This window comes from Macrobrachium nipponense, chromosome 6 (genome assembly GCF_015104395.2).
Source record: "Macrobrachium nipponense isolate FS-2020 chromosome 6, ASM1510439v2, whole genome shotgun sequence".
In the NCBI taxonomy this organism is placed as follows: Eukaryota; Metazoa; Arthropoda; class Malacostraca; order Decapoda; family Palaemonidae; genus Macrobrachium; species Macrobrachium nipponense.
In genome coordinates, this window is record NC_061108.1 from 114099719 (window position 1) to 114125216 (window position 25498).

Genomic DNA, 25498 nt, shown 5'->3' on the forward strand with positions numbered 1-25498 from the left:
AAGCTATATTTGTTAGACCAACACTATTTCACTTGGTTATCACAGTGAAGCTACCAAGCCATAGTGAAGTACATTATCCCTTAAAGCATATAAAAAAATTTTGTATTCGCCTAGCTTATGATAAAATTCAAATACAGTGGAACGACAGTTTTTGTATGATTCAGTTTTAGTAGACTTTTTCCGACAAAATTTTGTCCTAGTTTTGTATGTTTCCTCAGATTTCTTACACTCGGAAACACTCCTTCCGGAGCCCACCATGTGACTAGGCCCCACACCAAGCACCCAAAGAAAGCATCTCGTGTTTTCTCATGACCTATTTTGCTGTGTTTTTTTGTGTTTTTTATGCATTTTTATTAGAGTGCAACTGCTACAAAAGCCATCGTGGGGCCAAAGTAAGTTCTAAGTGTCAGGCCCTCTGTAAAAATGGTGAGAAACAGTATAAAATTTAAGAAAGAACTGGTAGCAAAGTGTTGGAGGGTGAAGGCCAGCAGAGGCTGGTGTGGAGTAAGGACATATTTACAAAGTAGAGTGATGTAAAAGATTTTGTGGAGAATATCATCCCAACAAAGATGTTGTAATCCGTCTCCAACATCTTTGCTGACAACGCCGCGTTCCACTTTGTGCAAATTTTAGAGAGATGCCCGAAACAAATGTCTCTGGCCAGGTTTGTTGTGCAACGGGGGTCCAGTGACTCTCAAGGTGGTCCTAGTGCCAGTAGAAACCGAAGAGGGGAAGTAACCCCAGATAGGTCCTTGATACCTGAAATCCTTATGGGGGGAGATTCCCCTTCCAAACAATAACCTCTCCTCCTCCTCCTCCTCTTCGTCCCCGTCTTCCATACGTTAACAGGAGTCATCCATAAAGGTAAGAGTGATGTTAAATGTTCATTATTCGTTTTATTATTCATTTATATTTCTCATTGTTTTCTGATGTAAAACTGTGTTTATCCCCTATAAAATTTATTTATATATATACTATTTTTGGGGATCTGGAATGCATTGTATTATTTACATTATTCTTTATGTGAATTATTTCAGACTTCAAGGGAGGTTCCGGAACGGATTATATACGAAAATCAAAGTTCCAGTCTACTTAACCCCAAAATACATTTGTTAATCCTTATGAAGTTATTGATAATATATTGAATACTGCATTACATTAACATGATACATTATACACTCATCCGAATTAGAATTGGCAGTTTCATAATTTTTTTGTTCACCTGCCTGACAGACATTTCTTTTCAAAGACGGAAGAAATCGTATGTAATGATGTTAAAAACAGTCACTGATATCTTTAGAACATCATGTTATATATAATTGCATAAAACTATTTTCCATATAGAAAAACTGACATGAACAAAACTAAGTTATAAAAAATGTCATATCACTATTGATTATATCTCAGTTTAGTCAGTGTTATTTTATTTTTATTTTCTGTATTGGTGAAAGGCAGGTGTTTAGTGTATAGGCAATGTGTGTTTGATTTTAGAAAATGTATTGATGTATTTAAGATGTGTTGTGATGTCATAGGAGAGAAGATGGCGGTGGCGTGGGGAGAAAAACATAAAAAAGTACAAATTTTCTAAGACAATTTGTATTTTTCATAGCTACAAACCTGAGGTCTTAACAATAGGATAATTTCTAGCAGCTAGGCGCTAGAAATTATCCTATTATTAAGACGGAAGGTTTGTTCGCATATTAACAAAGAGATTGCAAGATGTAGCATGGATCTAGTGAGTTGGTAGGGTAGGAGACAGCTCTGTCTTGGGAAATTATGGGTAGTAAGTCTTGTTGTGGAGTTGTTCAAAGTCTCAAGCTGGGTTAAAATGGAACCGAGGAACGTGAACAGGTGGGTAGCTTGAACGATTGTGGTGTGTAGAAAAGATTAGGCTAGGAAAATATTCAAAACTACCACTGAAACACATTAGTACTAAGAAGATAGAAGATGCTTATTAGTACTAAGATAGGAGATGCTTATCACTAGTAGTATTGCATAAACAGTCCTTATATTATCATTTCAATATAAAACTAATGGTAGCTGAACGATTCCATTTGTTAAATTAGACAGAAAACATTAGAAACTTAAAAAAACAATGACAAGCTTAACATTGTGAACCATGCGACCTCACTATTGTTTTCGATGTCATGATGTGGGCAGAAATTGAATGTCAGTTTGTCATTTATCGGTCAAAGAAAGATCCCTTGCTCAGTGAGAGACAATTGGTGCAGTATATTGGCACAAGTTCTTGTTAAGAGATATCAAGAGGGTTTAATATACCAAAGAGACTCATGCATAGATAAATCAAATTTTTAAGAGAACAGCAAAGTAGGCCTAGAAGTGGAACTCCTCGAAGCACCACAAGAGAGCAAGACAACATGATCATAGCAGCTGTCAAAGAACAGCCCCTGATTACAGCAGTGGGGTTTTATTGTAAATATCTGAAATAGACTTAAACAAGAAAGTCACCTTTCATATTTCCTATCTTTTCTGCTACGTATAACATGCTTATTAATGTACGTATTCATCAGCTTTGACTCTCACAGCTTTCCAACATGTGTGGATGAAGCAGAATGACTTACAAGGAATAAGATAACAAAAAACAAAAAAAAAGACTAAATTGTATTAGTTTGATTTCTTATGATTGCTTTTTGATATGAGATAGCTAGGTCTGAAATATTATATTAACTCTTTCACATCCACTTAGTTTTGAGCACTATGTCCCCAGATATCCGAGGTGTCTGGGAGCACTCGACAGTGCAAAAAAATTATTATTTTGAAAATTCAGCAAAAATATAAATTTTATGCCAACAACGTTCATTTTGCTGTCCTTTTTTTCTAAATATTAGTATTTTATGGTGGAATAGTCAGAATAAAAGTCCCAGCCCTCTGAATACGAAAAAATGCGAGTTATTTAACAAAAAAACAAAAAAAATCTTTACTTTTTTTTTATATTTTCGTTTCTAACCCAAAAACTATGAAAGTCAGGCGAATACATTATTTTTTTATGAGAAGCCAATAAAAATTCCCTAAATATCGACATATAAATCAATGGAAAACAAATAAGTCCAGCCGGTGAAAAAATTGATAGAAAAGAGGATAAAGAAAATCATAGACGCTATAACTTGCCCAGCGCATAGTGAAAAACTTAAGCGCTAGAAAATTTTTTTTTTAAAGAGCCCTATCTCGGTTATTTTTCATTGAAATTCCTTTGTAAATGTACGGAGATGTAGAGGAAATGTTGAAGAATAAAGGGAAGGTCAAGAAAAATGGCTTTGGATACGGCAACAGTTTCATTTTGATGTTATATATTGATCGAAACGAAAACAAATTTTACCGTTGTCAACATTTATTGCTAGAATAACAATTTTTTGAAGAGCCCCATCTTGGTTATTTTTCATAGAAATTACTTTGTAAATATATGAAAATGTAGAGGAAAAGTTGAAGAATAAAGGGAGAGTTAAGAAAAATGGCTTTGGAGTCACTGAGAGAATGTAGGTGCGATCAGCTGATTTCATTGTGAGAATTTTACTGCGCCAGGGATTTGAGCATGCGCAGTACAGAAACTACTTTGCTGGTGTATTGATACTCAAGAGACACGGTCCAAGGTATGATCTAGCCTATGGAAATCGCTACTTCTCCGAAAAAAAAAAAAAAAACAAAAAAAAAAAAAAAAAAATGCCCCTACCACATGTACGAAAAATTTTGGTAAATTTTACGTACCTCTACGTCAGTTGGATAGATAGGGGATAGAGTATTTTTACGTACTATTATGTCAGTTGGACATGAAAGGGTTAAGCAATAATGAAAAGGATTAGAAAAAAGGAGAACATGGCCAATAAGAAAGAATAATGGGAATAATCAAAGCAGATTAATATAGATATTGTCAATTTAAATATTCATTCACATTGTGCATCTGAGCGAGTATGCTGCTGAGAATACTAGACCTAGGCTAATCAGATGTCAAAATCAGAAGTGAAATTTAGGTGTACTAAAGGGATTTTGACGTAAGGAAAAATCTATTTCTGGGCGATTGGCTCGTGTCGCCAGCGAAATATCCTTTAATCTATTATTTCTAGGGTAAATGTACTAACACATACCAGAGAATAAATAAAATAAAGAAAAAGGTCAGTATAACTGACTCGCTCACCCTCCAGGAGGGTGTCGGTATGAACACTAGGCGAGTGAGACCACTACCACGAGCCAAATGCCAATAGAAATCTCCCACTGCAAAATCCCTCCAAGAGGGGAGCCGACCCACAGAGTGAGCAGCTCGTACTACTACTACTCCATCCCATGCTGCCGACTGCTGCGCCTCTGGTGGCCATCCTGAAGTTAGCAGACAATCTTGGGCGAAGGGATGGGTAGGGTGGGATTTCGCTGGCGACACGAGCCAATCGCCAGAAATAGATTTTTCCTTACGTCAAAACAAAATCCCTTTTCTGGGCTCAGCTCGTGTCGCTGCGCGAAATCGTACCAGAGAAATAGCACAAGATTGTAAACAAAGTAATAAAAATGAAAATAAAAATAAAATAAATCAGAATAGGTCTCAAATAAAAGATAAATATATATGAATAGACTATAATTGCTAAAAGATACATATACACAGGGGTATAAAAATAGAAATATGCTTAAATTAACCCTTAAATCTAAACATGTTTGTTGTAATAAAAATAGAAAATATGCTTAAATTACCCTTAAAATCTAAACATGTTTGTTAACATAAGGTAATTTACATATATACAGGTAAAATTATTTTTACATGTATCAATGGTATCTGTGTAACAGCATGTATCAAAGTATAATAGCAATTAATAAAAACAATCAACAATAATATATAAAGGAATGTATATGACTTAATATACAAAACCCGTAATCATTATAATAATGATGTATCCCCTAGCATAAAAATAAGGGGAAACATCCATGAGATCAATGTTTATAATCATTTGTGAGTGTCCCTAACCAGACAATAAGGGGGCACCCACATACACTATCACAAAAGCAGCTAAGACACAAGGTGAATGCAAATGAAACAAGGTAGGAATAGACGAACTTTTGGGTGAGGCAGGTAGAAAGGAGGACTGAATCTTCTACTAAAAATTAGCTAAGAGTCAGGGGAAACTATGTTACCCGCTGCTACTGCTGGGAATTTCAGAGCTTCCAAGGACTTAAGGTAGTGACGTTTGAACACTGTCGGTGATTTCCATCCAGTATACTTTTTTCAACTCATCGAAGTTCATATGTTGGAAATAATTAATTGAGGTGGCTACTGCTCTGACATCATGTGCTTTCGGGAAAGAGTCAGGATTGGCTTGCTTAATAAAGTACAGGATCTGTTGCCTGATGCCTTTAATGGATAAAGTTCCACCTTTTTCCCTCCTAAAGAGGGGACCCGATGAAGATGAGGAGGTCCTAGACAGAAAGGCTCGTAAGGATGTAACTGGACAAAGAGATACATCTTGTGGAAGGGGTAGTACCTTCCAAGGTTCCCACCTCATCAAAGGATCTTCATTCTTTGCTAAAAAGCTACGTTCCGGAGAAAGTAGGACTTCTCCTGTGGGAAGGAACTGAATATGATCCGGGTCTCTGGATAGAGCCGACAGTTCTGAAATTCTTGCTCCTGAAGCTAAGCTTAATAAGAATAGGGTTTTTCTTAAGAGCATTATAAACGAGCATGTGTCATTATCGTTTCGGAAGCCAGTTTTAGAACATCATTTAAGAACCATGAAACTGACGTAGGCCTTACAGAAGGCCTAAGCCTAGCACATGCCTTAGGAATAGACGAGAAGTAGGAATCCGTCAAGTCTATGTTAAATCCAAATTGAAACATATCTTTTTTCAAAGCTGACTTGTTTGTCGTAATCGTGCTAGCTGCTAAACCTTTTTCAAATAAGGATCTGAAAAAGGATATAGCTGAATTAACTGTCATGATTCTAATATCCGATTCTCTCAGGAAGGTTGCTAACTTTTTGACAGCAGCATCATACTGCCTGAAAGTCGAATCCCTTTTATCGGATTCCAAGATAGAATATTCTGAGGGTCAATATTCGCATCTCTTTTTGCCGCAAACTTCATGAAATCCATAAAGTTAGGGTTTTGAGAATCCCTGAGGAAGCGAACACAGTCTTCATTTGTACTGACTGGGAGAGCTTGGGACTGGGGATCTGAAGAGGACGAAGGCCCAGCTCCAAAATTAGAGGATACCAGTTGCTCTTCGGCCAGTCTGGGGCTACTAGAGCCACTTGACCCTTGAATGTCCTGAGTTTGTTCAATACTTTCATGAGGAGATTCACTGGAGGGAAGACATAAATCTTCTCCCAGTTGTTCCAGTCTAGAGCCAGGGCGTCCGTGGCATAGGCCAGAGGGTCCAGGTTGGGGGCTACATAACACGGTAGTTTGTGGTTCACTTGGATGCGAAGAGATCCACCTGTAGCCCTGGGACTCTTTGAAGGATCCATTGGAATGAACTGTTGTCCAGTGACCATTCCGACTCTAGGGGCACTGATCGGGATAGGGCGTCTGCTATGACGTTTCTTACTCCAGCTATGTGAGTGGAGGAAAGATGCCAACTGAACTTGTCTGCCAGGGAGAAGATGGCTATCATGACGTGATTTAGATGACGTGACTTGGAGCCTCCTCTGTTTACACAATGTACTACCACTGCGCTGTCCAGGACTAGCTTTATATGGGAGTACTTGGGTGGGCGTAACCTTTTTAGAGTCAAGAACACTGCCATTGCCTCCAGTACGTTTATATGGAACTGACGGAACTGAGGTGACCAAGTCCCTTGAACCTTTTTGACCTGGGAATACCCTCCCCAGCCGCTTAAGGATGCGTCTGTGTGGATGGTGATCCCTGGTGGAGGGAACTGAAGGGGTACTGACATTGATAAATTCTTGACTCTCGCCCACGGCGAAGTCGATTCTTTAGAATCAGAGGCACTGAGGATAGTTTGTCCCTGGACCTGACGTTTGCTCGCGAGCGCCAGATTCTGGTTAGGTCTTTCAGTTTGGCTTTCATTAAGACGTTTGTCACTGATGCGAACTGGAGAGAACCCAGGATCCTTTCCTGGGCTCTCCTTGACGCTAGTTTGTGACTTAGAAATTGCTTGACTGACTTTGCTATTTCTTTCCTTTTGGTTGATGGAATCGACAGAGTGTGGGAGGATAGATTCCATTGAACTGCCCAGCCACTGAAACGTTTGACTCTGGAGTGAGTCTTGATTTGGTCCTGTTTATCTTGAAGCCTAGATATTCCAGGAACTGAATCACTTTCAGAGTAGCTCTGTTGCATTCCTCGACTGTTGGGGCCCAGATCAACCAATCGTCGAGATACGCTACTACCATAATCCCTTGCGATCTGAGTTGTTGCACTACCACTTCCGCTAGCTTCGTGAACACTCTCGGTGCCACGTTGAGTCCGAATGGAACTACCTTGAAGGAGAATGTCTGGTCTCCTATCTTGAAACCCAGATACGGACGGAAGTGTCTTGCAATAGGGATATGATAGTAGGCGTCTGTAAGATCGATAGAGGTGGTGACGGCCCCACGGGGTGGGGAAGTAAGGTCCGCACCTGTGAGATCGTGAGCATCTTGAACTTGTCGCAGCGGATGGTTAAGTTTAAGCGGGACAAGTCTAAGATTACCCTTCTTTTTTGTGAGCCTTTCTTTGGCACGCTGAACAAGCGACCTTGAAATTTTAACCTCTTGACTTTCGCTATAGCTCCTTTCTGAAGGAGGTCCTCCGCGTACTCTGTCAATTCTTTGGAAGGAAGTTGACGGAAAGGTCTGGCTGGAGGTGGGTTCGTCAACCAGCTCCAACCCAGCCCTTTTGACACTATGCTCTGAGCCCATTGGCTGAAGTTCCACCGGTGGCGAAAGTGAAACAGCCTCCCTCCTACCTGAAGTTCTTCATTGGTTCTGGTAACCGCCTCGTCCTCCTCTGAAGTGCTTTCCCTATTAAAGGTGCCGATCCTCTCCCACGAAAGGACCTCTTACCTCTGCCTCCTTACCCGAGCGGTCATACTTCTGAGAAGCTTGACTCTCGAAGGCTTGATTGTAAGCTGGAGAGATGGCGTAAAGAGGTGAGGGCTGAGGCTGAGGGGATATCACAGTAAATTGGCTGTTGATTGCCCTTTTAGAAGTGGAGGGTTGGGCTGTCTGCACTAACGGTACTGCTGGAACTTGTTGAGGAAAGCGTGGTTGCTTCTTCTGGTGGAAGGTTGGAAACGCCTGGGTTTCTTTTGTCCCTTACCTTTAGGAGTCAGGTCTTGCCTCCTCTTAGCCGTAAGGCCCCAACGATCCTTAAGGCTCTGGTTCAACCTCGTAGCCTCTGACTGGACCTCCTTAACCATAGCTTCTGGGAAGAGATCTGCTCCCCAGATGCTAGACGAGAGTAACCTATTCGGTTCATGCCGGATGGTTGCCTCTTGTAGGACATGCTTCCTACAATTCGTCCGAGCAGTGGCAAACTCAAACATATCTGACTGTACCGTTTGAGTCAGGGCTTTGGTCATGAGCTTAAAAATCGGTTCTGATCCATAAGCCATGGTAGCTACCTCAGACATAGCCATAGAATTGATGGATCTGGCTAGTCGCGATTTTGCGTCAAATTCAGCCTGAATAAGGCTATCTGGGAGCCTGGGTAGCTTTTCACCAAACTGCTCCATAGCACAGTCCGGTTTGAGTTTGCCAGCTGAGAATGTATTCGGCAAGTCTTCCCACAATTCTCCAACTGAGGGGAGCAACGGAGATGTGGGATCTGCTTCCTTCAACTGCTGGTATAGGTTCCCCCTTCTGGGCCGCTGGGATGGTCGACCTCGAGGCGATCTTGTTTAGGAACGGGAGCGGGGTACTCTCATCCATTGTGAAAATGGTAAAGGGACTCCTAAACGGTTGTATCTTTGGTGTTAGAACAATCCATGTCCTCTAAACACCTGAGCCATTCTCTCTGAGCCTGGTCTCGTGAGTAGAGACTGTCTCCTTAGGTACCTTATCGTCCCGCACCATAGCCGAAGGCGTGAGCCTTGCGTAGCCTATGAAACGGAGGCTGGAGGTCTTCCGGGAAGAAACTCGAAGTCCTCTATTCTTCGAGTCCCAAATTCCGGTATAGAGATGAGACCGTCCTGGAAGGGGGCGTATGACGCTACGCTCCACGGATTGTTCATAGAGAACTGAGGTAGTGAGGTCATACGGAGGAAGTTGAGATCCACTTGTGTTGGACAGTGGAGGAGAGGCTAGAGGAGCTTCTCTCAGCCCGGCTATAATGGAGTCCTGGGAAGTAATCCTATCCGACAGACGAGAGATCATTTGCTCCATGCTACTCTTTAAGGACCCAACCAGGTCACCCACCTGTTGTACAGGCCAGCATTGGAGTCCAAAGCCGGAGCTGCTGCGGAGGTGGAGGGGAGGCTCTGAATCGGAACCAACCGGTAGCGGAACTGGTGACTCTGCCGGAGTGCGAGATCTCTCTCTGGAGGATTTACTCCTCGAGGACTTAGAGGCCGGAGCTAGAAGCTTTAGACCTGGATGCTCCCGGGATTCCAGCCGGAGACTTACGGGAGGAGGATGAAGCCGAAGTTGTCTTCTTAGACGACGACGACGTCTTAGTCAAGGTCATCACTTTAGTCTTGACCTTAGGTCTAACCGAAGCGCCGGAGGAGATATATATCGTCACCGTAAAGCCTTGGAAGGATGGAGAGGTTGCAGGAGTAAGAGAGAAACAGTTACGCCCAAGGGTGACCCTTGGGGTGTCCACCGTACCTACCTCGACCAGCAGGTCGTCTATACCTACCATAGGTTCAACATTAATATCTAGGGTCGCGACATCCGTAGAGATATCCTGGTCTTGGATCAGTTAATGAGGTAGCCAGCTGTTGTTGGATGAAGGCGATAGTCGGATCCGCCTCTACCGGGTCGACGTATCCTGTCGCCTTGCCTCCGGGGAAGATTAATAATGCCAACCGCTTCTCCAGTATGTAGGGCTGTCCCTTGGCAGCGTTTCCCAAAACCGCCGACCCAGGCCCGCAGGGTAGCCAGTGCGTATCCCTTACTGCCGGAGCCTGGAAGAGAGGGCGTAGTTTAGATTTAAGAATCACTTAAAACTAAAACTTAAAGTATAACTTAAATGCCTTAAGTTAAAGTAAATGATGAAAACTTAAGCGCTAAAATAGAAGCGGAGCAGCTACTGGAGATGGAAAACTTACCCCTTCCAAAAGCTGGCTCACCAGATCGTAACATATTGGTACACGTCTCATGGTACCAGACTGGATGTCCCCGAGCGGAGTCGCGCATGGAGCATGGGACCGGCAACTTTGTGTCCACAAGGGTCCTGAAGTGTGGCGGAACATCCCGGATGCTCACAGTTGGTGGCCGCTTTAGTGGGAAGACACATGAGTATCTTAAAAAACATCACTTACAGTCTAAAGGACAGAGAAGACTCCGATGCATGCCGGAGCTCGGAAAAAATTTGGGCATAACCCCTCCCTGCATCGACCTGAATAGCTATAATCCCGGAGAGATCCGGTAAGACATGTAAGGGAGGGGGGAGGGGTGGTTTAAGGTACTTAAGGATAAACTTATAGATAACTTAAACCTAACACACAAGCAAACCGACTAAGTCCAGTGCGTAGCGGAGTGTAGTAACTCAGCAAAACGGTAAGGTTAGCAGAGACCCACTGTAGCTCCGGTCCACCCTACTGGGTGGACTAACAACTTTCCACTGGATACCAGGACTCCGATCAGGAAGGAGCCCTAGTAAGGTGGGAAAGGGCGAGAGACATACAGGCTCAAGCTAGCCCGGAGCGACAAGGTAGCGCGGAGGGTGGGCAAGGCCAGTACCCCCCACTCCGTACCAACCGGCCGGAACCGAGAAGCCAGGAGAGGTCGAGACCAGTCTGGGTCTGTCCCGACTCCCTAGCCCCTCCGCCTGAGGGGAGAGAGGGAGGCAGGCTCGGGTATGTGGAGCGAGCATGGGCAGACCGACCGCCCACCCCCGCCCGACTCTATGGAAGAGCGGGAGGGGGGGGGAGAATGACTGGACAGGCGTCCTGACTGACCCGTGATCACGAAGTGACCACGAGGCGGTAAGACCAAATACGACAACTAAGCCTAGGACAACCACTGATCAGAGAAATGCTATCGGGAAGCATACTGAACTGAAAAGCAGTAGCAAATAAGCCACTGGGCCAAACCAACTGATCAGAGAGATGCTATAGGGAAGCAACCGAACTGATGAGCGGTAGTATAGGCTCAAGAGCCAGGACCTAGGCTACGCCAGACGCCTAAACTAACCTAACAATAATAAAATACACAGTAATAAATAAAATGAAAATGAAAGAAACAAAACAAAATAGCAGGAGAAAATCCAGGAGTGTACGACTAACCGAAGGCAAGTCTACCACTCAAAGCTAGTCAGGAGGCCGATACTAAGAACCTGGACTAGGGTCTGGATAGAAGAAGCCTACGTAAGGTAAAATACATGCATGCATGACAAACCTGAGTAGACCGTACCCTAAATAAGCGGATAATCATATAGAGCGAAGATAAATAAGGGGATGTTCTAGGTATGGGAGACCAAGAACGAACCCATCACGAGGGCAGAACCATGCTGCCATGCTTCCGACCCCGAGATCGTATTTATACCTAAAAAACGGCAAATACTGTCTCAGGGCCGGAAAAAACCAACTAACCGTAAATACTGAGTACTTAACTTAGCTGCTGCGATAGCTGCACGCTCCATAATAGAAAATCCAATGAAAGGGCACAACAAAAACACAGAGAGGAAAAATATCACAACCGACTCGTGTGCGCTAACTTGAAAGGATGGCCACCAGAGGCGCAGCAGTCGGCAGCATGGGATGGAGTAGTAGTAGTACGAGCTGCTCACTCTGTGGGTCGGCTCCCCTCTTGGAGGGATTTTGCAGTGGGAGATTTCTATTGGCATTTGGCTCGTGGTAGTGGGTTCTCACGTTCGCCTAGTGTTCATACCGACACCCTCTGGAGGGTGAGCGAGTCAGTTTTATACTGACTTTTTCTTTATTTATTTTATTTTTCTCTGGTATGTGTTAGTACATTTACCCTAGAAATAATAGATTAAAGGATATTTCGCGCAGCGACACGAGCTGAGCCCAGAAAATGTATTATGCAAATGATTTTATTGGTCAAAGGACAAAATTAGTTTAATTACAGTTTGCTGTTAAAAGAATATTGACAGGCTTAATGTATTATTTGTTGGCTGAAGGTGATGAACTGACGATACCGTAGTAGTACAGTACAATGCGTTGGGTCATCACTCAAGCGGCAGCAAAGCCAACTTCCAAGTGCTTATGCCATTGCTGCCACATAGTTTTAGTTGAGGATAAAATTAGAATTTATGGATCTGTGGGTATATATTTTTCTTACTTTGCTAAATAATTACTACTATCTTTGATACTTTTAAGTAAATACTATACTCAATTCAAATTTAATTTATTTCAAGTAGTAAAACATCTTTGAAAGGAAATAATATAATTATTTAAAGGTAAATAATCTTGCACCTACTACCAAATGTAAACGAACAGTCATATGATCATTATTTTGCCTTCAAGTAATATTGTTGTTAAGCAATCCAAGTTTACAAATTCAGCAGTCTCTGGTTTCTTTCCTGCCAAGTTCTAGACCTCTTTATTCTGTAAGGTATTTTCTATTAATGGTTGACTTCATTTATCAGTTTTTCCTAATTTCAATCTCTTGTTCTGACATATCTTTGGTTTAAAAAAAAATGTTAACAAAACTGTGTCTGGATATTCATGAAATCTTGATTTTTGTTGGTTAACTGTACAAGTTATTTTGTCTTCCACTTTCTTGGTTTTAAAAAATAAAAACAAAACACACTAGATGCTCATGAAATCTGGATTTTTGTGGGTTGACTGTAATATATGTTTTATGGAGACCTGTAAAGGAAAAGTAACTTTCTTTTGTTAGGTTAATGTTATGTTACTTTGTATAAAAATATAAAAGTAACATATGTCTTTGTAGGTGTGGAAAACTTAATTTTATAAAGAGTAATAATTTATTTGCTGGCTTTGGTTATCATGTATGTCCTTTTGTTAGCATTTGAATGCAATGATAAATAATTTGAATAAGTATTTTAGATATTTTTTCTTTCTTTACAGGTGCCCGGGTCTTTGGATTCATCTGTATGTTGTTTTGACATGGAAGACATGGATTCCTGATGATAAAATTTTTTTAGGAGTTTATCAACTTCAAGTTTAAGGTTTGTTCCCTGGTTTCACGACATTCAAGATATTCTTGTTGACCTATCTATATTAACGTTTTTCTCTTTGCTATGTTTACTCTGTTATGAATGGTCAATGAGACTGTTCTACTCCATTTCTAGACCATTATTGGGTTTACTTGGTGAAGTTGTCCTTTTTAATTTGGTGGATACTGTAGAAAGGTCAGATTGAAGAAGCTGGACGACTGTGTAAGACTGAAGAAAAAGGATAAAAGATAAAAGGCAGAAAGCAATGCTATTTGGCCAAATGTGATTTATGGATGAATATGAATTATCAGCATCATTAGAAATCTTGAGGAGTTTTAATTGTTACAAATATTTAAATTTTTAATTTTATGGATAAAGGATATCATTCAAACACCATACTGATGGAAATGGTATCTAGTAAAACGTTAGCAGTAATTGTTTCTTATACAGAATTACTATTGCATGTTAGTATACTATTACTAAGTCAGGCCTGTTATCTGTCCTCTCCAGACTTGAAAAATTTAGTTATCTGGAATAGTTATGTAGTCCGTTGGAATGGATAAAATTTATTATATCAAAGTAAGAGTGGATGTCAGTAATGCTATATAAGATTTTCTGTAGCAGCCATTAAATTCTTGTTGAAGTATAGGAATGTACTCTTGTGCTAGACAGCTGAATCCTAGCATAAAAACCATGTCTGCAACAAAAACCACTAACGTCTCGAATATCCCTAAACACAAATTCTGAAAGGCTAAAACATTACCAGGTTCCCAGAAAATGTGTAACTAGATAAAATCAAAGGTATATAAAACATTAGTATCATAATACAAATGTTTTCAAAATATTTTCAACATAACAAAACGTAAAATGCTAAAGAACAAAATGTAACTGGTCCCTCTGTCCCTGAAGTGGTAATATCCCCTCTGGAGACAGACCAGCATTACACATAACACAACCGATGACAAAGCATGTGACCCAAAGGAAGGTGTTCAACAAGGGAATCATTGAAGGCTGTCTAAAAACGTTGATATCCACAGCACTTCTGGGCTGGATAAATATGAAACAAACCACAGGCTTGGGTCAAAAAACTGTCTTGGAGGAGGAGAGCAAAGCAAAAGTCATCTGTCCAAGGTGGTTGAAGAAAGAAAGACTGATGCGTCACGAGGTTCCAAGCCCAGTTGGTAACCAGCATCCACCTCATGTATACATGAGTTGCCAGATGCCACAAATTCCTTGCTTTACAACCTTTGTTTGTTTTAACTAGTTTCCAGCTGGCACTAGAAGATTATCCTATTGTTAAGGCCTCAGGTTTGTTCGCTATGAAAAATACAAATTACTTAAAAATTTGTCAATTTAAATTGGGTTATATATATGCAACTAGGCATTTGTGTGCTACATTTCTCAAAAGAAAAAGTTTAGTATTTCTTAGTTTAACCCGACCACTGAGCTGTTTAACAGCTCTCCTAGGCCTGGCCTGAAGGATTAGATATTATCTATGTGGCTAGGAACCAATTGGTTACCTAGCAACAGAACCTACAGCTTATTGTGGGATGCAAACCACATATAAAAAAATTAATTTCTAATAACCAGAAATAAATTCTTCTTGTTACCAATGTAGTATATAAGTTTATTGTTATTCCTTTTTCCTTTTATTTGTAGGCCACCATTGATTTTGTGTCTTCATATTTATTTTATTATAGATTTGTAGATTCTCTGGATACTCAGGATTCTTGTAGTCTCAGGATTCTTGTAGAATTTCTTTTAGTCTCAGGATTCTTGTAGTAATTCTTTTCAAGTCTCAGGAGGCTTAGAAAGACAGCGCAGTTTTTCTTATTTCATTCACACGAACTAAATATACATGATTGTTAACCATACAAGTTTAATTTGTACTGAGGGTGGTATGGCTCTGTTATCGTCTGCTTGAGGCGTAGAGTAACGTGACAACATGTCGATGTTTGAAGTCTTTCTTCCCCACGACTGGTGAGGCACACGACCTCACCCTCTGGTTGCTGTTTTTCTTCTAATACTCTTCAAACTTCTCTGTTCTAACTCTTGACATGTCTTAAAGAGATTGTCTCCTCCTTCAGTAGTAGGTGGTCTTTTTCTGTTGCCACCTTCTGGTCTTCCTCATTAGTGGGTGAATAATGATGACGTCCATGGTACCACCCTTTTTGGGTGGTAATTAATTTCAACACCTCCTTGTCACCGGAAGTGTCTAGTTTCCACTGCAGGTCAAAGGTTATTTCAAGAGCTTCATTACAGAGCCGCTAAATGCATTTTCCTATTTGCCGCTAGTAAGGTAAATACTTCTTGGTTGGGTTATTTGTCGTTGCCGGAAGTGTTTGGTTTCTTCTGGTGGGTGAAAGGTTATTTCGGAGCTTTATCATAAAGCAGGTAAATGCATTTTTTTAATTGCCGCTAGGTCGCTGAACACCTCTGCTTGTTTGGGTTATAGTACGATAAATACATTCGTTTTTTAATGCAACACACTCTCTCTCTCTCTCTCTCTCTCTCTCTCTTCTCTCTCTCATCTCTCTCTCTCTCTCTCGCTCTCTCTCTCTCTCTCTCTCTTTAAATTTACTCATTTTTTACCCTAACTAACATTACAGGGCAGCAAATCAAACTCCGAACTAACAAATCAGTAGGCGAGCATGTTAACCACTTGTCCAATGAAGATTTATAACAGTGGGTATTTACGATAGGTACTCTGCACAGATAAGACACTATCACAAGTTATTGTTTTGAACGCAGATGTTTAGCTTATTATTAATATATATTATTATCATGTACTTCAACAATGGTCTGGTTCAACTACTTGAAAACCATGGTCTGGTTCAACTACTTGAAAACCTTAATTTGAGTTTAAAACAACTAAAATGTAGTTTCTTTGCGCTTCTGATATCCCTTCCATTGTGTAATGCTTAAAAACTGACAGCTTTTTCTTCAACCAAAGATCAAAATATTTAAGAACGTCAGACCGTAAGGAAACCATGAAGTGTTATTATTTCAAGTTTGGGCCTTTGGCCTAGGCTAAACATTGAACATAATTTATGACAGTGTAACTGTAACCAATTTTAATTTTTGTGTATTCTAATATGTCTGCCTCCATACCTGCAAACATGTAAAGTGGTTAGGTGGTATGCAGTGTGGTGAAAAATTGGAACTTAAACAAACAGGTCGACCTAAGTTCAACTGGTGAATAAACAGAATATTTAAATTTTTCCTCAGATTAGACCAGTTTTTTTTTTTTTTTTTTTTTTTTATTTATTTTTTTTTTCATGGTCATGAAGGGTGGTTAGGTCAAACAGGGTAGTACCACTTCCAGATTTCTTTCAAGTTAGATCCAAGAAACTTATTTCTAACAAGGCTATTTAAGGGGTTCCCATAATGGGTACCACCTAGTGTGCATTCTGAAGACACTTGGAAATGGTAGTACATATTTTTGGCAGTATCCCTTTTTGCCCTCACTACTTCCCAACCATTCCCTTTGATTTGTTCCCTTCCAGATGTCCAGTTACTAATCTTTACTTTGTTATCCACCTCTCATTAACCCTTAAACGCCCAGCGGGTATTTACCAAAGTGTGTGTCTTATGCCGGCGCCGTTTGGGAGTTAGCGCCGAAGCGGGAAAAAAGTTTTTTTTTTTTAATCACAGCACGCTTAAAAACAGTTTTTAAGATTAAGATTTCATTTTTGGCTCATTTTTTTGTCATTGCCTGAAATTTAGTATGCAACCATCAGAAATGAAAAAAAATATCATTATCATATATAAATATTGGAATATATGACAGCGCAAAAAAAATTTTCATATATAATTTTATACAAATCGCGCTGTGAGCAAAACGGTTAAAGCTAATTAGTTATTTTTTTTTTTTTATTGTACACTAGTTGCGATGATTTTGGTATATTAACAAATTTTAAAACGATCAAAGCAACACAGAGAAAATATTATCACAATATGATGCATGAATTTGTAACGCGCAGATGTAAAAACAAGTTTTTTTTTCAAAAATTCACCATAAATCGAAATGTTGTGCTAGAGACTTCCCGTTTGTTGCAAAATGAAGGTAATTGACTGAATATTACTAGACTGTAAGTGTTTTAGTTTTCAATTGCAGTTTTCGACCATTTCAGTCGAGTTAAAGTTGACCGAAGGTCGATTTTTTACTATTTATCATGATTTATATGAAAATATTTCTAAACAGATAAAAGCTATAACTATGAGTTATTTTTTGTTGTATTCTACATGAAATTGTGCACATTTTCATTTATAACACTTTATGTAATGCCTAATAGAAAATGGTGCAAAAATTACGACAAGGTGACTAAAGAAATTCTGAAATTTTCAGCAGACTTACCGCACGCGGAGGTAAGGAAAAAGTTTTTTCAAAAATTCACCATAAATTGAAATATTGTGCTAGAGACTTCCCGTTTGTTGCAAAATGGAGGTAAATGATTGCATTTTTCGACCATTTCGGTTGAGTCAAAGTTGACCGTGTAGGTTTAAATTTTGGCACTTATCAAGATTTATATGAAAATATTTCAAAACTGATAAAAGCTACAACCATGAGTTATTTTTTGTTGTATTCTACATGAAATTGCACACATATTCATATATAACACTTTATGTAACGCCCAATAGAAAATGGTGCAAAAATTATGACAAGGTGACTAAAGAAATTCTGAGATTTTCAGCCGAATTACCGCGCGTGGAGGTAAGGAAAAAGTTTAAGGAAAAAGTTTTTTTTCAAAAATTCACCATAAATCAGAATATTGTGCTAGAGACTTCCTGTTTGTTGCAAAATGAAGGTAAATGATTGAATGTTACTAGAATGTAAGAGTTTTAGCTTACAATTGCGTTTTTCGCTCATTTCGGTCAAGTCAAAGTTGATCAAAGATTGAAATTTTGGCACATTGTGATTTATATGAAAATATTTCAAAACTCAGAAAAGCTACAACCATGAGTTACTTTTTTTTATTCTACATGAAAGTGCACACATTTTCATATATATGAAACTTTATGCAATTGCCAATATAAAACGGTGCAAACGTTATGACCAAGTGACGAAAGAATTTCTGAGATTTTCGGCCGAGTTACCGCGTGCGGACGTAAGGAAAAAGTTTTTTTCAAAAATTCACCATAAATCGAAATATTGTGCTAGACTCCAATTTGTTGCAAAATGATTGAATATTACAATTGCGTTTTTCGACCATTTCGGTCGAGTCAAAGTTGACCGAAGGTTAAAATTTGGCACTTTTCGTGATTTATATGAAAATATTTGAAAACTGATAAAAGCTACAACCATGGGTTGTTTTTTATTGTATTTTACATGAAATTGTGCACATTTTCATAAATAAAACTTTATTTAACGGCTAATATAAAACTGTTTAAAAATTACGACAAGTGACGAAAGAATTTTGAGATTTTCAGCCAAGCTACTGTGCGGACATAAGGAAATTTTTTTTTTTTCAAAAATTCACCATAAATCAAAATATTGTGCTAGAGACTTCCAATTTAATGCAAAATGAAGGTAAATGATTGAATATTACTACAATGTAAGAGTTTTAGCTTACAATTGCGTTTTTCAACCATTTTAGTCGAGTCAAAGTTGACCAAAAGTTGAAATTTTGACACTTATCGTGATATAAAAATATTTCAAAACTTATAAAAGCTATAACCATGGGTTGTTTTTTGTTGTATTCTACATGAAATTGCACACATTTTCTTATATAAAACTATGTAACGGCTAATATAAAATGGTGCAAAAATTATGACAAAGTGACGGAAGAATTTCTGAGATGTGTTGCTGATGCTTTCTAGTGTGAGAAGAAAGCAATTCGCGCATGCGCGCCTGGGTAACACTTGTAAACAAAACAGCTTGATTCGTGAACTCCCAGCATCCCTCAAGGCGCGTGATTAAAATTTTTTTCGCAAACTGGCCTATAACTATTTTTCCGTGAATATTTAAAAAAACTTTTTGTAGTTGCCGTACCATGCGTCTGATTAGCACCCGACAGACAATTTTAGTCGACGTATAATACGTCCAATAGGCGTTTAAGGGTTAAAGAACTAATCTTTTTGGCAAGCTTTAAAGGTCATGAAAAGTGACATTGCTTCTATTTTTTTTTTCTTTCTGTTTTATAATGGCAAATATTCGTTAGTCCCCATAGGGGGGATAGTGCCATCAGTGCACCTCACTTGATCTCTGTAGGCATTACTTAAGGTTGTTTGCAGTTCCTACAGCACCTAGCTGCACCAACTTCTTAGACTTTTCTCTTGCCTGTTCCTACTTCCTTTCTTCCAATTTGTTGATCAACAAATCTAACACTCTTTTCACTGTTTTAAATGCTGTATGGCTGAAAGTGCTGCAGTGCTTGGCCTTACTGTATAGCAAACTATTTATTAATCAAAATCAATATTTGTTAGTCTGGTATATGAATGGAGTATATTTTTTTTTATTAATTTGTTTTTTTTTTTATCCCCCTTTATGGATGTAGGTTCAGGAATTAACATATCCTCCTATATCCTTGTCAAGTGAAGGACTGTTGCAGAGTTTGTGATGTCATCTTTGTCAGCTGCACTGCAATTCATGATGGCCACTTGGCAGGAAGATTGCAGGTTATAATCTTGTGCTGAATTCCATGTAATATCTATCCCCTCCCAAACAAATTCCAGAGCTTATACATTATATATGATGTTAAATTTGAATTTTTATTATCCTAAAATAGCATGTCTAAACAACTAAATTGGTGAACTTGTACCATAATTATTTTATGCCAAAAGAATTATTTTTCAAGTGGAGAATTTATTTCCTCAACTCCTCTTCATCCACGGAAAACGATCTTTGAGGACGAGTTTCCTGAATTGTTCTTTACTGGATAAACCAGTCAAATCTGAAAAGGGAGTGCAACAAGAAATTGGAATGAAGATATTCCTTTTGCCATTGTTCCTACTAATCTTGAAATCTGAAAAGATTGTGGCAGTTGAAATGGGGGAAGGGGGGGGGGGGGGGGGAGAATGAGTCTGCATTGGGTAAGTTTGGCTCTCCACATGAGCATAAGGACTGGGGAGAATGCTCATGGTTAGGAAAAGTTGTGGAAGCTTGGTTGCCTTTACCCACCTGTAAATTAAAGGTGCATGGGAAAGTTGTTCGTATACGAAACAAACCTTCGGTCTTAACATTAGGACGTTGACTCATTTGTCATTTTGCACGGCCTTTAATCAGGAACCTTGCATCCACTGGACAATTGTGACATGTTCCTTTCCCCTGTGACTCCCTCAAGGAGTGAGGAGCCTTTCCCTGTATCATCTTAAGATGTGGCACATGGAGAGAGAACAAAACTATCAGAATCCACTGAGTGAGAATGCTTATGAGGAATTTGTGCAAGCGTGATGTCCAGGTAATGAGCAATACCTCAAAGATCTATCATGCCTATGCTCCCTGCAGATAGATCTGGCAGATGACGATCATTTGGACTAGCATTAAGAACATTAAGGTTTTCCTTTTCTCATCTTCAATCTGGTTTTCCTTTCCTCCTCTTCTGTCTGCTTTAGTAATAAGTGTAGTGAACAGGAGGATGACAACAAAGTACATGATGATGATGATAACCAAGAGGAAGACAACCTGGACCTCCTTTTCCTCTTCTCACGTAGTACACTTGCTGTGCACTGACCAGAAATCATATAAGAGAGTACTAATAACAAAGTAGGCTCATCCAGAGGAAGGTCAGCAGGAAAGACCACTTCAAGCGATTGTTCACACTGCCTGATAGTAGTCAGAATCACACCAGCCATCGGCTTTGCTTACATTTTATTATCAACCAGAACTACCACCAAGCGCCTCAAGTGGCATGGTTGGTATGGTGTTGGCGTCCCACCTCGGTGGTCGCGAGTTCAATTCTCGGCCATTCCATTGAGGAGTGAGAGATGTGTAGTTCTGGTAATAGAAGTACACTCTTGACGTGGTTCAGAAGTCACAAAGCCGTTGGTCCCGTTGCTGAATAACCACTGGTTCCATGCAACGTACAAACAAACAAACTACCACCACAGTTTAGAGAGATAGTATTTCTTTGTTCTTCTCCACCAAACTACTTAGGAAGGCTGGAAAAGATGGACAATCTGGAGCATTCAGTGAGATGACATCACAAGATTTGGACAAATAACCAATATTATCTGAGGGAAAACCACATAAGTATACACCATCATAATAAGAGTGGCAAGATTTCTTGGGTGGGGGAAGAGTTAACCCTCAGCTCATGAGAAGCACTCTCAGAATGGAGCAAAGGGACAGAATCTTGCGTGAGGAAGAATGGACACAGTTCTCACCTCGGCCATGAGAAAACTTACCCTAGTCTATGTACGTAGGAGGCATGAAGCAGCCACGTGCTTCATGCTTGCCCATAACCCTTAAAGCTATGTTGCTTTTGTTTATTCTCCATGAGAGAAAACACAGCAACTGAGAAAAAAATACAAATCTGAAACAATGTGTAAACTCAACTAAAGTCCATCCAAGGGGAAGGAAAAAAAAATGGTAAAACACATGACCCCCCAATGCTCAAAGGAGAGGCAGATCCCCCACTTACTACCACTATCTTAGATGCTATCCTTGTTCATTTAATTGTTCAGCTACAAGCAAGATGTTCTCCACTTGAGAGAGTGGCTGTATCCCTAGAAAAATATAAATTTTAAAAATCTGTTACAGTTACATTCCTTGCATTCTTAGGGTATTGCATAGAAAATAATTATTGCGGAACAGTTTAAGGTGATCCATAAAATCTTAAAATTTTAAGGAAATTACCCAAATAATTTATTGTTGACTGCCTACACTAATTTTAAAAACACATACGTGATCATGGTATCTGTATCTCGCACTAGGGGAATTAATAGGTAGTATATCAACAACACATTTATTTTTTCTATATACAATAATAAAAAGAAAAACTTCTCAACAATTCAACTTACTTCATGATATACTACACATGGACACAGACTCACTGGGCTTTCCCTCTTTCAGTTCCTTACTCTTCATAGCTATATAGGAGAACTGAAAATAATGAATCATCAATGTAATAGGTATAGTATATGATTTGGAAACTTAATAAATAGGTATAGTATATGATTTGGATACTTAATACGACTTGATTGCAGTCTAAATTCTCCTGTTTTAAAGGTTTTGCAAACAAAACTTTAGCTTTAATAAAGCCTATTTCTAGGGTACTTCAAAATACAGCAGGAAATATGAATTTGTAAGTCACAGCATGTCTTAGGGTTTCAAAAATTAGAGGACCACTTCTTTAAATGGTACATACCTACATACTATTTACTGACAACTACATTCGACCATTTCTTTAAGTGGTATATACATACTATTTCCCAACAACTGAGTTCTAATTAAACCTCACTTCACTGTCCATGGTATAGATCAAAGTTTTGTTGCAGATGATGGTATGAATCCAGGCATCAAAAATTCTAAAGCAAGTTCAGATTGGTAAAAAAAAAAAATCAATTTAAATACACTTGCACCTCAACTTTCAACATTTGTTCCTGATAAGTAATGGAACTCTAAGTCACAAAGACCCAAAGGTTGACCCACACAATACCACAGAGCCAGTGTAGTAAATCTACTGAAAACATTTCCTCCCTTCATCATTATGTATTATTACTTCACAAGTTTTAATAAAGGTAATATTTTTAACATGCTGTCATTAATACCGTAGAGTACATCATCATGTTTACAAGTAAATGTTCACAGATCATGTTGATTGCAGGTAATTGTAGCTTTCACAAGAAATTGGATGTCTATCTGTTCCTTTCTTGCACTGAGTACGTATTATAATTTTAAACCAAATTTTGATAAAATTAATATGATTAATTTAATTAGGACACTTGCATGAATTGCATGCCATACTTTTTATTTATTATTATGCCTGTAGGTATTGTTGCAATCATTACACTTTATAACAGGCTCTACTTAAATAGAATATGGTTACTACTGGCACCTAAACAGGAAATAAATAAAATTACCGATGTCAAACAAGTGGGATTCCAACCTGTCCTAATATATTAGTTTTTCAAAATTCCAAATTGAAGAATACCTTAAATACTGTACATGATCTCGTGCAAAAAATCTAAGAAATTGAATATCCTCAAATTAAACCTTGGATCATACCTGAAATTTCACTGTGCTCAAAATCTTTCTCTAAGAACATTTCATATAAAGGATGAGGTTAGGTTGAAATTCCTTGAATATAATATCTCCTATGTAATACTATATGAAAACTTGAATATGATACTGCTCATAGAGATAAAGCTATTTACTGCTGGTTCAGAGAGAAATGACAAATTTTCTAAGACAATTTGTATTTTTCATAGCTACAAACCTGAGGTCTTAACAATAGGATCATTTCTAGCGCCATGCTGGACCCGGTTAAAAAGCAGATGAAAGCAAGGAATCTTGTGATATCTGGCAACGCATGCGTAGATCGGGTGAAGAGTGGTCAAGGACCACGCACCTATGCCACCTAGTCAGTTTTTCCCAACTCAGGATGTCTTAACAAACACAGGGGCGGTAGTATAATGTTAAGACCTCAGGTTTGTAGCTATGAAAAATACAAATTGTCTTTTGGAAAATTTGTCATTGTTCACATGTGAACAAACCTTCGGTCTTAACAATAGGATAGACTCATACTGGGCCTACCCACCAGTCCAGCTTCCAGAAGAAATGACTTCTGGAGAGGGACTGAAGCCCATTGAGAAGCTAGATAAATTAATATCTAACCACTCAGACCCTGAGTGACGTACAATGATATATGGGAGAATCACCGTTTATGGAACCAAAGAGAAACTTGACTGTGTTTGTACTACTCCCAACTCCTCCCTGCCAAGGAGTGGAGCATATGCTACCAAATAGAGGGTTTTGATATTTATATATTAAACGACCACACCTGTATCAGACCAGTCCAGCGAATGACATGTCTATTCTTTAACCCGCCCAAAGGAAGAAGGCAAGGTACAAGAGAAAGGAGACCAGCTAACTCACTCATTCTCTCATCCACACAATCATCTTAGGTAAGATACATAAGTGCCCGGTTAAGGGGGCCGGCCGAAACCGCTATATATGGTGGTATAGGGCGAAAAATGCAGTCATGAAAAAATTCATGGAGCTTCATATGGCAATTGAGAATACGTATACGAAATATTTCGTCAAAATTCCTCTTACTTTTGTAGTTACAGGGAAATTAGTTTACATAACTCAATAAGCCTAAAACACTGATCCGTACAAGAAAATGAAATATTTCTTTTATTATCGAAAATTTTTATAATTATTGTCAAAGAAATTGGGAGAAATGGCATCTGTAGACATTCCCCGTGTCGAGAAGGAGACTTCAGGCTCAGGTACCAAGTCCAGTCATGAATTAGTGCAATCACAGACATCAAGTAGTCTACATGTTCCATTTCACCTCTTGACATTCGCTTGCCTTTACGTATGTTTATGTATTAGTCTACATGTTCCATTTCACCTCTTGACATTCGCTTGCCTTTACGTATGTTTATGTATGTTTCGGCAAGAATTTCATCATGCCAATGAGGAAAAGACAAGGAAAACATCTCGCTAACATACAGACGAAGAAAAATCCCTCTAGTATTATTACAGAATATCATAATATTCTCGTAGTTAGTGAAGAGAGAGGGTAGGGTTGCTTAGTAACGCCCCCTTCTTGTCTGACAGTACACGTCACACTCTGCCCAAGGCTACGATCTTTGAGCAAAGAGATCTTCATTTATTATAAATAACAAAGTTTTGGTTTTTTAATACCCAAAATGGAATATGAAATTCATAATAATCATGATTTATTAAATTGTCTTTGTAAAAAAAAAAAAAAAAAAAAAAAAAAAAAAAAAAAACCAAAAAAAAAAAAAAAAAAAAAAAAAAAAAAAAAAAAAAAAAAAAAAAAAAAAAAAAAAAAGTAGTACACCTTCGAGTTTCACCTCTGACATTCTTCTTGCATTTATGTTTATTTATCTTTGTTTCGGGCAAGAATTTCATCATGCCAAAGAGGAAAATACAAGGAAAACATCTCGCTAACATACAGAAGAAGAAAATTCGCTGTAATAAGCCGAGTTAGTGAAGGGGGGAGAGAGAATTGCGTAGGAAGGAGTGCATCTTGCCTCAAGCAGTGCCCAGGCTGCGATATATGAGCAGATCATCATCATTATGATTAAATATAGTTTTGGTTTATTAGTACACAAAAAA

General features: G+C 38.9%; 2 protein-coding genes across 4 annotated transcripts in view; one reads left to right on the forward strand and one right to left on the reverse strand.

Moving 5' to 3' along the window:
• LOC135216921 (6-phosphofructo-2-kinase/fructose-2,6-bisphosphatase-like) overlaps positions 1–19947 on the forward strand; it is a 98243-nt gene extending 78296 nt beyond the window's left edge. For all 3 annotated transcript variants that reach the window (XM_064252468.1, XM_064252469.1, XM_064252470.1), the window contains exons 13-14: positions 13157–13257; positions 19743–19947. In XM_064252468.1, the coding sequence (XP_064108538.1) occupies positions 13157–13216 (60 nt within the window). In that variant the 3' untranslated portion in view covers positions 13217–13257; positions 19743–19947. The remainder of the gene's footprint in view (positions 1–13156; positions 13258–19742) is intronic.
• A 2190-nt stretch (positions 19948–22137) lies between these two features.
• Positions 22138–25498, reverse strand: part of LOC135216926 (synaptic plasticity regulator PANTS-like) — an 89799-nt gene continuing 86438 nt past the window's right edge. The window contains 1 exon segment of the mRNA XM_064252474.1: positions 22138–22288. Within this exon segment, the coding sequence (XP_064108544.1) occupies positions 22208–22288 (81 nt within the window). The 3' untranslated portion in view covers positions 22138–22207.